At 45.1% G+C, this 15,657-nt stretch overlaps 1 protein-coding gene across 1 annotated transcript in view; it reads right to left on the minus strand.

Annotated features, from left to right (window-relative positions):
* kif1aa (kinesin family member 1Aa) overlaps positions 1-15,657 on the minus strand; it is a gene marked incomplete in the record, with an annotated part of 191,337 nt that overhangs the window by 81,222 nt on the left and 94,458 nt on the right. The window contains 2 exon segments of the mRNA XM_055943926.1: positions 3,716-3,822; positions 5,342-5,421. Coding sequence (XP_055799901.1) covers positions 3,716-3,822; positions 5,342-5,421 — 187 coding nt within the window.

Here is a 15,657-nt window from a genome sequence, read left to right on the forward strand (position 1 = left end):
AGGGTGTCAGTCACAACAGGGTAGCAGGGTGTCAGTCACAACAGGGTAGCAGGGTGTCAGTCACAACAGGGTAGCAGGGTGTCAGTCACAACAGGGTAGTAGGGTGTCAGTCACAACAGGGTAGTTTGGTGTCAGTCACAACAGGGTAGTAGGGTGTCAGTCACAACAGGTTAGTAGGGTGTGAGTCACAACAGGGTAGTGTGGTGTCAGTCACACAAGGGTAGTAGGGTGTCAGTCACAACAGGTTAGTAGGGTGTCAGTCACAACAGGGTAGCAGGGTGTCAGTCACAACAGGGTAGTAGGGTGTCAGTCACACCAGGGTAGTGTGGTGTCAGTCACACAAGGGTAGTAGGGTGTCAGTCACAATAGTGTAGCAGGGTGTCAGTCACAATAGTGTAGCAGAGTAGTAAGTATCAGTCACAATAGTGTAGCAGGGTAGTAAGTATCAGTCACAATAGTGTAGCAGGGTAGTAAGTATCAGTCACAATAGTGTAGCAGGGTAGTAAGTAACAGTCACAATAGTGTATCAGGGTAGTAAGTATCAGTCACAATAGTGTAGCAGGGTAGTAAGTATCAGTCACAATAGTGTAGCAGGGTAGTAAGTATCAGTCACCATAGTGTAGCAGGGTAGTAAGTATCAGTCACAATAGTGTAGCAGGGTAGTAAGTATCAGTCACAATAGTGTAGCAGGGTAGTAAGTATCAGTCACAATAGTGTAGCAGGGTAGTAAGTATCAGTCACAATAGTGTAGAAGGGTAGTAAGTATCAGTCACAATAGTGTAGCAGGGTAGTAGGTATCAGTCACAATAGTGTAGCAGGGTAGTAAGTATCAGTCACAATAGTGTAGCAGGGTAGTAAGTATCAGTCACAATAGTGTAGCAGGGTAGTAAGTATCAGTCACAATAGTGTAGCAGGGTAGTAGGGTGTCAGTCACAATAGTGTAGCAGGGTAGTAAGTATCAGTCACAATAGTGTAGCAGGGTAGTAGGGTGTCAGTCACAATAGTGTAGCAGAGTAGTAAGTATCAGTCACAATAGTGTAGCAGGGTAGTAAGTATCAGTCACAATAGTGTAGCAGAGTAGTGAGTATCAGTCACAATAGTGTATCAGAGTAGTGAGTATCAGTCACAATAGTGTATCAGGGTAGTAAGTATCAGTCACAATAGTATAGCAGAGTAGTCAGTCACAATAGTGTAGCAGAGTAGTCAGTCACAATAGTGTAGCAGCGTAGTAAGTAACAGTCACAATAGTGTAGCAGAGTAGTCTGTCACAATAGTGTAGCAGGGTAGTAAGTATCAGTCACAATAGTGTATCAGGGTAGTAAGTATCAGTCACAATAGTGTAGCAGAGTAGTCAGTCACAATAGTGTAGCAGAGTAGTAAGTATCAGTCACAATAGTGTAGCAGAGTAGTCAGTCACAATAGTGTAGCAGGGTAGTAAGTATCAGTCACAATAGTGTAGAAGGGTAGTAAGTATCAGTCACAATAGTGTAGCAGGGTAGTAAGTATCAGTCACAATAGTGTAGCAGGGTAGTAAGTATCAGTCACAATAGTGTAGAAGGGTAGTAAGTATCAGTCACAATAGTGTAGCAGGGTAGTAAGTATCATTCACAATAGTGTAGCAGGGTAGTAAGTATCAGTCACAATAGTGTAGCAGAGTAGTCAGTCACAATAGTGTAGCAGAGTAGTCAGTCACAATAGTGTAGCAGGGTAGTAAGTATCAGTCACAATAGTGTAGCAGGGTAGTAAGTGTCAGTCACAATAGTGTAGCAGAGTAGTACGTATCAGTCACAATAGTGTAGCAGGGTAGTAAGTATCAGTCACAATAGTGTAGCAGGGTAGTAGGTATCAGTCACAATAGTGTAGCAGGGTAGTAAGTATCAGTCACAATAGTGTAGCAGGGTAGTAAGTATCAGTCACAATAGTGTAGCAGAGTAGTAAGTATCAGTCACAATAGTGTAGCAGGGTAGTAAGTATCAGTCACAATAGTGTAGCAGGGTAGTAGGGTGTCAGTCACAATAGTGTAGCAGAGTAGTAAGTATCAGTCACAATAGTGTAGCAGGGTAGTAAGTATCAGTCACAATAGTGTAGCAGGGTAGTAAGTATCAGTCACAATAGTGTAGCATGGTAGTAAGTATCAGTCACAATAGTGTAGCAGGGTAGTAGGTATCAGTCACAATAGTGTAGCAGGGTAGTAAGTATCAGTCACAATAGTGTAGCAGGGTAGTAAGTATCAGTCACAATAGTGTAGCAGAGTAGTAAGTATCAGTCACAATAGTGTAGCAGGGTAGTAAGTATCAGTCACAATAGTGTAGCAGGGTAGTAAGTATCAGTCACAATAGTGTAGCAGGGTAGTAAGTACTAAGGGTAGTCAGTCACAATAGTGTAGCAGGGTAGTAAGTATCAGTCACAATAGTGTAGCAGGGTAGTAAGTATCAGTCACAATAGTGTAGCAGGGTAGTAAGTATCAGTCACAATAGTGTAGCAGGGTAGTAAGTATCAGTCACAATAGTGTAGCAGAGTAGTAAGTATCAGTCACAATAGTGTAGCAGGGTAGTAAGTATCAGTCACAATAGTGTAGCAGGGTAGTAAGTATCAGTCACAATAGTGTAGCAGGGTAGCAAGTATCAGTCACAATAGTGTAGCAGGGTAGTAAGTATCAGTCACAATAGTGTAGCAGAGTAGTAAGTATCAGTCACAATAGTGTATCAGGGTAGTAAGTATCAGTCACAATAGTGTAGCAGAGTAGTAAGTATCAGTCACAATAGTGTAGCAGGGTAGTAAGTATCAGTCACAATAGTGTAGCAGGGTAGCAAGTATCAGTCACAATAGTGTAGCAGGGTAGTAAGTATCAGTCACAATAGTGTAGCAGAGTAGTAAGTATCAGTCACAATAGTGTATCAGGGTAGTAAGTATCAGTCACAATAGTGTAGCAGAGTAGTAAGTATCAGTCACAATAGTGTAGCAGGGTAGTAAGTATCAGTCACAATAGTGTAGCAGGGTAGCAAGTATCAGTCACAATAGTGTAGCAGAGTAGTAAGTATCAGTCACAATAGTGTAGCAGAGTAGTAAGTATCAGTCACAATAGTGTAGCAGGGTAGTAAGTATCAGTCACAATAGTGTAGCAGGGTAGTAAGTATCAGTCACAATAGTGTAGCAGAGTAGTAAGTATCAGTCACAATAGTGTAGCAGGGTAGTAAGTATCAGTCACAATAGTGTAGCATGGTAGTAAGTATCAGTCACAATAGTGTAGCAGGGTAGTAGGTATCAGTCACAATAAGTAGCATGGTAGTAAGTATCAGTCACAATAGTGTAGCAGAGTAGTAAGTATCAGTCACAATAGTGTAGCAGAGTAGTAAGTATCAGTCACAATAGTGTAGCAGGGTAGTAAGTATCAGTCACAATAGTGTAGCAGGGTAGTAAGTATCAGTCACAATAGTGTAGCAGGGTAGTAAGTATCAGTCACAATAGTGTAGCAGGGTAGTAAGTATCAGTCACAATAGTGTAGCAGGGTAGTAAGTATCAGTCACAATAGTGTAGCAGGGTAGTAAGTATCAGTCACAATAGTGTAGCAGGGTAGTAAGTATCAGTCACAAAAGTGTAGCAGAGTAGTAAGTATCAGTCACAATAGTGTAGCAGGGTAGTAAGTATCAGTCACAATAGTGTAGCAGGGTAGCAAGTACTAAGGGTAGTCAGTCACAATAGTGTAGTATCTCACTTTCTCCCATGGGTCCCGTGGTGGAGGTGAAGGTACAGTGTTCGTCCTTGATGAAGTGACCACTGAGGACAATGTCCTGTCTGCTGCTGGCGTCCACACGACCGACCCTGGGAAAGAGGAGACAGCGTTGGGACGGCGATGGAAAGAGGGGCAACCACATGATTAGTAGGCAACTAAATGAAGGAGTAAGGTTTGGAAAAGCCACAAGGTGCTTTTCTACGTCACCAATGTAAATGAACGTTGGGCCAGTAAACCCGAAAGGTCGCTGGTTTGAATCCCCGAGCCGACAAGGTGAAAAATACGTCGAAGTGCCCTTGAGCAAGGCACTTAACCTTGATGGATCCAGGAGTGCAGTACAATTATGGGTGATCCTGTAAAACAACGCATTTCACTGCACCGATCCAGTGTACGTGACAATATATACATATATTTTTTTTTAATTAACATTTCGTTCTTGTTAAGGTATACATTTCTCTGCTGAATGAATGTTCTCTCTTAGCTGGTCAATATCTCTGTGTTCTCTTACCTGGTCAATATATCTATGTTCTCTTAGCTGGTCAATATCTCTATGTTCCCTCTTACCTGGTCAATATATCTATGTTCTCTCTTACCTGGTCAATATCTATGTTCTCTTACCTGGTCAATATCTATGTTCCCTCTTACCTGGTCAATATCTATGTTCCCTCTTACCTGGTCAATATCTATGTTCTCTCTTACCTGGTCAATATCTATGTTCTCTCTTACCTGGTCAATATCTATGGTCTCTCTTACCTGGTCAATATCTATGTTCCCTCTTACCTGGTCAATATCTCTATGTTCCCTCTTACCTGGTCAATATCTATGTTCTCTCTTACCTGGTCAATATCTATGTTCCCTCTTACCTGGTCAATATCTATGTTCCCTCTTACCTGGTCAATATCTCTATGTTCTCTCTTACCTGGTCAATATCTATGTTCTCTTACCTGGTCAATATCTATGTTCTCTCTTACCTGGTCAATATCTATGTTCTCCCTTACCTGGTCAATATCTATGTTCTCTCTTACCTGGTCAATATCTATGTTCTCTTACCTGGTCAATATCTATGTTCTCTTACCTGGTCAATATCTATGTTCTCTCTTACCTGGTCAATATCTATGTTCCCTCTTACCTGGTCAATATCTATGTTCTCTCTTACCTGGTCAATATCTATGTTCTCTCTTACCTGGTCAATATCTATGTTCCCTCTTACCTGGTCAATATCTATGTTCTCTCTTACCTGGTCAATATCTATGTTCTCTCTTACCTGGTCAATATCTATGTTCCCTCCTACCTGGTCAATATATCTATGTTCTCTCTTACCTGGTCAATATCTATGTTCTCTCTTACCTGGTCAATATCTCTATGTTCTCTCTTACCTGGTCAATATCTATGTTCTCTCTTACCTGGTCAATATCTATGTTCTCTCTTACCTGGTCAATTTCTATGTTCTCTTACCTGGTCAATATCTATGTTCTCTCTTACCTGGTCAATATCTATGTTCTCTTACCTGGTCAATATCTCTATGTTCTCTTACCTGGTCAATATCTATGTTCTCTTACCTGGTCAATATCTCTATGTTCTCTCTATGTTCTCTCTATGTTCTCTTACCTGGTGATGCCATCTTTGATGTAGTACAGCAGACACTCTGACATCAGGGGGTCCTCGTTAAGGTTCACCAGGTGAGGAGTCTACAACAAGGAGAGTTCATATGGGTTCATTCTAGAGTAAATGTATATGTTGTCTAATTAATTAAATGAGAGGCCATATAATCTGTTCAACCTAATTTCAGATAAATATATTCAGTCACTTATTCCACACATCACATTTTAATTGAATAAAAACATATTCATGCATAGATCTGGTTTCAGGTAGATAAACACAGAGCATAGATCTGGTTTCAGGTAGATAAACACAGAGCATAGATCTGGTTTCAGGTTGATAAACACAGAGCATAGATCTGGTTTCAGGTAGATAAACACATAGCATAGATCTGGTTTCAGGTAGATAAACACAGAGCATAGATCTGGTTTCAGGTAGATAAACACAGAGCATAGATCTGGTTTCAGGTAGATAAACACATAGCATAGATCTGGTTTCAGGTAGATAAACACATAGCATAGATCTGGTTTCAGGTAGATAAACACAGAGCATAGATCTGGTTTCAGGTAGATAAACACAGAGCATAGATCTGGTTTCAGGTAGATGAACACAGAGCATAGATCTGGTTTCAGGTAGATAGACACAGAGCATAGATCTGGTTTCAGGTAGATAAACACAGAGCATAGATCTGGTTTCAGGTAGATAGACACAGAGCATAGATCTGGTTTCAGGTAGATAAACACAGAGCATAGATCTGGTTTCAGGTAGATAGACACAGAGCATAGATCTGGTTTCAGGTAGATAAACACAGAGCATAGATCTGGTTTCAGGTAGATAAACACAGAGCATAGATCTGGTTTCAGGTAGATAGACACAGAGCATAGATCTGGTTTCAGGTAGATAAGCACAGAGCATAGATCTGGTTTCAGGTAGATGAACACAGAGCATAGATCTGGTTTCAGGTAGATAGACACAGAGCATAGATCTGGTTTCAGGTAGATAGACACAGAGCACAGATCTGGTTTCAGGTAGATAAGCACAGAGCATAGATCTGGTTTCAGGTAGATGAACACAGAGCATAGATCTGGTTTCAGGTAGATAGACACAGAGCATAGATCTGGTTTCAGGTAGATAAACACAGAGCATAGATCTGGTTTCAGGTAGATAAGCACAGAGCATAGATCTGGTTTCAGGTAGATAAACACAGAGCATAGATCTGGTTTCATTTTGATCAACACAGAGCCCTGCGTCTTAAACAGCACCCTATTCCCTATACAGTACACTACTTTTGCCCAAGGCCCAAAGGGGCGCTATGAAGTTACTACGGTTCCATTTTAGACACAACTAGAAATTCACTATAGTAGATGATGCAGACAGTCCTAAGACATGCAGACAGTCTCTAGGGATCCACAACATTACTAATACCCATCAAACACAGATGGCTCTTCTAGCAAACAGAAGTGCTATAAATATTCCTAAATATAATAACACATACATAATGAAACAGAAGTGCTATAAATATTACTAAATATAGTAAACACATACATAATGTGTTTGCTTTTCTGAGCTCTGCTGTTTGAAGCACAATGAGTAGGGTTTTGTTTGCTATGAATAATGCAGTAGATTAAAAGGGGAAGACTAAATTAATCAACGTCCTATTTCCATGAGGAGACCACATTTAAAAAGGAAACAGTTGGTTAATGTCCTTGTTACGATAATCCTCCTCCTCTTCATCAGAAGAGGAGGAGCAGGGATTGAACCAAGGTGCAGCGCGTTGAAATGACATGATGAATTTATTTAACAAGACAAAACGAACTATACTTGAAAATGATACAAAATAACAAAACGAAAGTAGACAGTCCTGAACGACGAACTTACATACAACGTGAAGAACGAAATGAACAGGAACAGACTACATGAAACGAACAAACCGTATACAGTCCCGTATGGTGCAAACATAGACACAGACACAGGAGACAACCACCCACAACGAACACTGTGAAAACACCTACCTAAATATGACTCTTAATTAGAGGAACGCCAAACACCTGCCTCTAATTAAGAGCCATACCAGGCAACCCATAAACCAACATAGAAACAGAAAACATAGAATGCCCACCCAACCTCACGTCCTGACCAACTAACACACAAAACTAACATAAATAGGTCAGGAACGTGACAGTCCTCCCCTGCTGTAAAACTGTACATAACAGTCCGGTTCCAGATAGGGCTACAGAGACTAATGTATCACTGAGCCAACATGCAACAATTTCAAAGGTTTTACTGAGTTACAGTTCATATGAGGAAATCAGTTCATTTAAATGAATTCACGAGGCCCTAATCTGTGGATTTCACGTGACTGGGAATACAGATATGTTTGTCACAAAAACCTTTAGGGGAGTGGATCAGAAAACCAGTCAGTATCTGGTGTGAACAGCATTTGTCTCATGCAGCGCGACACATCTCCTTCACATGGAGTTGATCAGGCTGTTGATTTTGGCCTGCTTCAATGGCTGAGCGAAGTTGCTTGTAACGGCAGTCCTCCTCCTCTTCGCCCGAAAAGGAGGAGTATTGAGGGAACCAAGGCGCAGCGAAGTTTGAACACATATTTATTTAACAAAGACACGAACTTGTATAAACTAACAAAACAACAAAACGGTGAAGACAGACCTATACGACGAACTTACATAAAACAAGAAGAACGCACGAATAGGACATTTAGACTACACAAACCGAACAAACCGTATACAGTCCCGTATGGTGCAAACAATTACACAGACACGGAAGACAATCACCCACAACGAACACTGTGACAACGCCTACCTAAATATGACTCTTAATTAGAGGAACGCCAAACACCTGCCTCTAATTAAGAGCCATACCAGGCAACCCAAAACCAACACAGAAACAGAAAACATAGAATGCCCACCCAACCTCACGTCCTGACCAACTAACACACATAACAAACTAACATAAATAGGTCAGGAACGTGACATAACCCCCCCATAAGGTGCGAACTCCGGGCGCACCAGCACAAAGTCTAGGGGAGGGTCTGGGTGGGCATCTGACCACGGTGGTGGCTCAGGCTCCGGGCGAGGTCCCCACCCCACCATAGTCAATCCCAACCTCCATCTACCCCTAAAAATGTCCACCCATATCCCACAAAATCCTCTTTGTAAAATCCATGACAGGGACAGCACCGGGACAGAGGGATAAATCAAGGATAAGGGGCAGCACCGGGATAAGGCGCAGCACCGGGACAAGGGGCAGCACCGGGACAAGGGGCAGCACCGGGATAAGGGGCAGCACCGGGATAAGGGGCAGCACCGGGACAAGGGGCAGCACCGGGATAAGGGGCGGCAGGTCCCGGCTGAGAGACTCTGGCAGATCCTGGCTGAGGGACTCTGGCAGGTCCTGGCTGAGGGACTCTGGCAGGTCCTGGCTGAGGAACTCTGGCAGGTCCTGGCTGAGGGACTCTGGCAGGTCCTGGCTGAGGAACCCTGGCAGGTCCTGGCTGAGGAACCCTGGCAGGTCCTGGCTGAGGAACCCTGGCAGGTCCTGGCTGGACGGCTCTGGCAGGTCCTGGCTGGACGGCTCTGGCAGGTCCTGGCTGGACGGCTCTGGCAGGTCCTGGCTGGACGGCTCTGGCAGGTCCTGGCTGGACGGCTCTGGCAGGTCCTGGCTGGACGGCTCTGGCAGGTCATGGCAGGACGGCTCTGGCAGGTCATAGCAGGACGGCTCTGGCAGGTCATAGCAGGACGGCTCTGACTGGTCATGGCAGGACGGCTCTGGCTGGTCATGGCAGGACGGCTCTGGCTGGTCATGGCAGGACGGCTCTGGCTGGTCATGGCAGGACGGCTCTGGCTGGTCATGGCAAGACGGCTCTGGCTGGTCATGGCAGGACGGCTCTGTAGGGAGGAGAAGGAGAGACAGCCTGGTGCGTGGTCTAGGCACTGGCTGCGCTGGAGAGGAGGAAACAGCTGGAGAGAGAACCCGGAGAGACAGCCTGGTACGGGGGGCTGCCACCGGAGGACTGGTACATGGAGGTGGCACCGGGTATACCGGACCGTGAAGGAGGACACGTGCTCTTGAGCACCGAGCCTGCCCAACCTTACCAGGTTGAATGGTGCCCGTAGCCCTGCCAGTGCGGCGAGGTGGAATAGCCCGCACTGGGCTATACTGGCAAACCGGGGACACCACTCGTAAGGCTGGTGCCATGTATGCCGGCCCGAGAAGACGCACTGGTGGCCAGATGCGTTGGGCCGGCTTCATGACATCCAGCTCGATGCCCAACTTAGCCCTCCCAGTGCGGCAAGGTGGAATAGCCCGCACTGGGCTAAGCACGCGTACTGGGGACACCGTGCACTTTACCGCATAACACGGTGTCTTACCAGTACGACGCCTTCTACCTCCACGGTAAGCACGGGGAGTTGGCTCAGGTATCCTACCCGGCTTTGCCACACTCCTCGTGTGCCCCCCCCAAGAAATTTTTGGGTCTGACTCACGGGCTCCCAACCGCGTCGCCGCGCTGTCTCCTCATACCAGCGCCTCTCTGCCTTCGCTGCCTCCAACTCCGCCTTTGGACGGCGATATTCCCCTGGCTGAGCCCAGGGTCCTCTACCGTCCAGGATCTCCTCCCAAGTCCAGGAGTCCTTGTTGCTCTGTTGAGCTCTCCCTTGCCGCTTGGTCCTATTGTGGTGGGTGATTCTGTAAAGGCTGTTGTCCTCCTCTTCCTCGGACGAGGAGAGGAGAGAAGGATCAGTGTACCAATATGCAGCATTAGGGAAATATGCCATCTCTTTATTGACACGACGGCACACGAAAACAAACACTTACAAATTTACAAAACAAGAAAACGACGTAGACGAAAACCTGAACATGAACTTACATAACTAAAACGTAAAACTCATGGACAGGAACAGACTACATCAAAACGAACGAACAACCAAACAGTCCCGTATGGTACATACATCGACGACACAGGAGACAATCACCCACAAACAAACAGTGAGAACACCCTACCTAAATATGACTCTCAATTAGAGGAAAACGCAAAACACCTGCCTCTAATTAAGAGCCATACCAGGCAACCCAAAACCAACATAGAAACAGAAAACATAGACTGCCCACCCAAAACTCACGCCCTGACCATATACACATACAAAAACAACATAAAACAGGTCAGAAACTTTACATTGCTGGACATTGGCAGGAACTGGAACATGCTGTTAGGTGACATGTCTGGTGAGTATACTGGCCATGGAAGAACAGGGACATTTTTAGCTCCGGGAATATCCAGGAATTTCATCGGCTGTCACGACTCCGACCGAGGCAGGCTCTCCTTCCCGTTCGGGTGGCGCTCGGCGGTCGTCGTCACCGGCCTATTAGCTGCCACTGATCTTTTTTGTTTTCGTTCCCCGTGTCTGGGGCAGTTTATTGGGAGCACCCAGTGTCAAGTGGGGTGGCCGTTGTTTGTCAGTGGTTCATTAAATTAATGTGATCATTGTATCCTCTGTCTTCCTACGCCTGACTTCGCACTCCGACACCCAGTCCTTACATCAGCAGGGACTGGGAGAATAGTCAGGAACGAGGGAAAGATGAACGGAGCAAAGTACAGAGAGCTCCTCGATGAAAACCTGCTCCAGAGCACTCAGGACCTCAGACTGGGGTGAAGGTTCACCTCCCAACAGGACAACAACCCTAAGCACACAGCCAAGACAACGCAGGAGGGGCTTCGGGACAAGTCTCTGAATGTTCTTGAGTGGCCCAGCCAGAGCCCAGACTTCAACCCGATCTAACATCTCTGGAGAGACCTGAAAATAGCTGTGCAGCGATGCTCCCCATGCAACCTGACAGTGCTTGACAGGATCTGCAGAGAAGATTGGGAGAAACTCCCCAAATACAGGTGTGCCGAGCTTGTTGCGTCATACCCAAGAAGACTCGAGGTCGTAATCGCTGTCAAAGGTGCTTCAGCTGTCACGCCCTGATCAGTTTCACCTGTCTCTGTGATTGTCTCCACCCACCTCCAGGTGTCACCTGTTTTCCCCATTAGTCCCTGGCCACCTATTCCTGTGTTCCCTGTTTGTCTGTTGCCAGTTCATCTTGTTTTGTCAAGTCAACCAGCATGTTTTCCTGGTTTTTCCTTTTCTCTGTTTTGCTAATTCTCCCGGTTTTGACCCTTGCCTGCCTTGACTTTGAACCCGCCTGCCATACCATACCACCTGCCCTGACCTCGAGCCTGCCTGCCACTCTGTACCTCCTGGACTCTGACCTTGTTTATGATCTTTTGCCTGTCCACAACTATTCTCTTTGCCTGCCCCTTGGATTATAATAAATATCAGAGACTCAAACCATCTGCCTCCCGTGTCTGCATCTGGGTCTCGCCCTGAATAAAGGGTCTGAATCCTTTAAGACATCAGAGACCGTAACGGTCTTTGATTCACGGAAACCATGGCTCACTCAAGACACGCTATCAGAATCGGTACAGCCACCTGGTTTCTTCACGCATCGCGCCGACAGAAACAAACATCTCTCTGGTAAGAAGAAGCGCGGGGGTGTATGCCTTATGATTAACGAGACGTGGTGTGATCGTAACAACATACAGGAACTCAAGTAATTTTGTTCACCTGCCTTAGAATTCCTCACAATCAAATGCCGACCGCATTATCTACCAAGAGAATTCTCTTCGATCATAATCACAGTCGTGTATATTCCACCCAAGCAGACACATCGATGGCTCTGAAAGAACTTCATTCGACTATGTAAACTGGAAACCACATATCCTGATGTAAGCATTTCACGGTAAGGTCTCCACCTGTTGTATTCGGTGCATTTACTGTAGCTGGAGATTTTAACAAGGCTAATCTGAAAACAAGGCTCCCCAAATTCTATCAGCATATCGATTGTGCTACCAGGGCTGGCAAAACCCTAGATCACTGTTATTCTAACTTCTGCGACGCTTATAAGGTCCTCCCCCGCCCTCCCTTTGGAAAAGCTGACCACGACTCCATTTTGTTTCTCCCAGCCTATAGACAGAAACTAAAACAGGAAGCTCCCGCGCTGAGGTCTGTTCAACGCTGGTCCAACCAATCGGATTCCACGCTTCAAGATTGCTTCGATCACGTGGACTGGGATATGTTCCGCATTGCGGCTAACAACAACATTGACGAATACGCTGATTCGGTGAGCGAGTTTATTAGCAAGTGCATCGGTGATGTAGTACCCACAGCGTCTATTAAAACATTCCCCAACCAGAAACCGTGCAAAACTGAAAGCTCGAACCACTGCTTTTAATCAGGGCAAGGTGACCGGAAACATGACCGAATACAAACAGTGTAGCTATTCCCTCCGCAAGGCAATCAAACCAGCTAAGCGTCAGTATAGAGACAAAGTGGAGTCGCAATTCAACGGCTCAGACACGAGACGTATGTGGCAGGGTCTACAGTCAATCACGGATTACAAAATAAAAAACAGCCTCGTCGCGGACCACGATGTCTTGCTCCCAGACAGACTAAAAAACCTTTTGGCTCGATTTGAGGACAATACATTGTCACTGACACGGCCCGCTACCAAAACCTGCGGGCTCTCCTTCACTGCAGACGAGGTGAGTAAAACATTTAAACGTTTTAACCCTCGCAAGGCTGCAGGCCCAGACGGCATCCCCGGCCGCGTCCTCAGAGCATGCGCAGACCAGCTGGCTGGTGTGTTTACAGACATATTCAATCAATCCTTATCCCCGTCTGCTGTTCCCACGTGCTTCAAGAGGTCCACCATTGTTCCTGTTCCCAAGAAAGTGAAGGTAACTGAGCTAAATGACTACCGCCCCGTAGCACTCACTTCTGTCATCATGAAGTGCTTTGAGAGACTAGTCAAGGATCATGTTACCTCCACCCTACCTGACACCCTAGACCCACTCCAATTTGTTTACCGCCCCAATAGGTCCACTGACGATGCAATCGCGATCCCACTGCACACTGCCCTAAACCTTCTGGACAAGAGGAATACCCATGTGAGAATGCTGTTCATCGATTACAGCTCAGCATTTAACACCATAGTAACCTCCAAACTCGTCATCAAGCTGGAGGCCCTGGGTCTCAACCCCGCCCTGTGCAACTGGGTCCTGGACTTCCTGACGGGCCGCCCCCCAGGTGGTGAGGGTAGGTAACAACATCTCCACCCCGCTGATCCTCAACACTGGGTCCCCACAAGGGTGCGTTCTGAGCCCTCTCATGTACTTCCTGTTCACCCACGACTCCGTGGCCACGCACGCCTCCAACTCAATCATCAAGTTTGCAGACGACACTACAGTGGTAGGCTTGATTACCAACAACGATGAGACGGCCTACAGGGAGGAGGTAAGGTGTCAGGAAAATAACCTCACACTCAATGTCAACAAAACAAAGGAGATGATCGTGGACTTCAGGAAACAGCAGAAGGAGCACCCCCTATCTACATTGACGGGACAGTAGTGGAGAAGGTGGAAAGTTTTAAGTTCCTCGGCATACACATCACGGACAAACTGAAACGGTCCACCCACACAGACAGCGTGGTGCTGCGGCTCTTCAACCTCAGGAGGCTGAAGAAATTCGGCTTGTCACCAAAAACACTCACAAACTTTTACAGATGCACAATCGAGAGCATCCTATCGGGCTGTATCACCGCCTGGTACAGCAACTGCTCCGCCCACAACCGTAAGGCTCTCCAGAGGGTAGTGAGGTCTGCAGAACGCATCACCGGGTGCAAACTACCTGCCCTCCAGGACACCTACACCACCCGATGTCACAGGAAGACCAAAAAGATCATCAAGGACAACAACCACCCGAGCCACTGCCTGTTCACCCCGCTATCATCCAGAAGGCGAGGTCAGTCTCGGTGCATCAAAGCAGGGACCGAGAGACTGAAAAACAGCTTCTATCTCAAGGCCATCAGACTGTTAAACAGCCACCACTAACATTGAGTGGCTGCTGCCAACATACTGACTCAACTCTAGCCACTTTAATAATGAAAAATGTATGTAATAAATGTATCACTAGCCACTTTAAACAATGCCACTTTATATAATGTTTACATACCCTACATTACTCATCTCATATGTATATACTGCACTCTATACCATCTACTGCATCTTGCCATCTTTATGTAATTAAATGTATCACTAGCCACTTTAAACAATGTCACTTAATATAATGTTTACATACCCTACATTACTCATCTCATATATACTGCACTCTATAACATCTACTGCATCTTGCCTATGCCGTTTGGGCATCACTCATTCATATATTTGTATGTACATATTCATATTCATTCCTTTACACTTGTGTGTATAAGGTAGTTGTTGTGAAATTGTTAGGTTATATTACATGTTGGTTATTACTGCATTTTCGGAACTAGAAGCACAAGCATTTCGCTACACTCGCATTAACATCTGCTAACCATGTGTATGTGATCAATAACATTTGATTTGATTTGAAATTCTTATTTACAATGACGGCCTACACCGGCCAAACCCGGACGATGCTGGGTTCAATTGTGATGAGGGCAAAAAAAAATTATGAGTCAATTTTAGAAAAAGGCTGTAATGTAATGTAACGCTGCTGCTGCACTCTGTTTATTATCTAAGCATGGTCACTTTACAAATGACCTCGACTAACCTGTACCCCCGCAGATTGACTCGGTACCGGTACCCCCTGTTCATAGCCTCGTTATTGTTATTTTATTGTGTTACTTTTGACTAAATATTTAACTTTAGTTTATCTTCTTAACTCTATTTCTTGAACTGTATTGTTGGTTAAGGGTTTGTAAGTAAGCATTTTACGGTAAGGTTGTTACCTGTTGTATTTGGCGCATGTGACAAATACAATTGGATTTGATTTGATTGTACAATCCAGGTGTGCAAAAGAACTCAACTCACCGCTGTAATCACTGCCTAACATGTATTGACTTAGGGATGTGAATTATTATGTCAATTAGATATTTATGATTTTCATTTTCAATAAGTTAGCAAACATTTATTAAAACACGTATTCACTTATTTCATTATGGTGTATTGTGTGTAGATGGGTGAGGGGGAAAAAATCGATTTAATCCATTTTGAATTCAGGTTTTTAAACACATTACAGTTCGGTATTAGTCAAGTTTGAATACTTTCTGAAGGCACATAGATGATGCACATGTTCAACATTTTAATATGGGCTGACAAATGCTTTGTGTTGATACATGCTCTCTATGAGAAAGAGGAGAGCTGAAGCAGGATCTGTAAATGTTACAGTCTATTGAGGCACTCAGAGAGACAGAGAAAGGCGTAGGAGACTCCAGAGAGGAGA

This window comes from Salvelinus fontinalis, chromosome 14, assembly GCF_029448725.1.
Source record: "Salvelinus fontinalis isolate EN_2023a chromosome 14, ASM2944872v1, whole genome shotgun sequence".
NCBI classification, from domain to species: Eukaryota; Metazoa; Chordata; class Actinopteri; order Salmoniformes; family Salmonidae; genus Salvelinus; species Salvelinus fontinalis.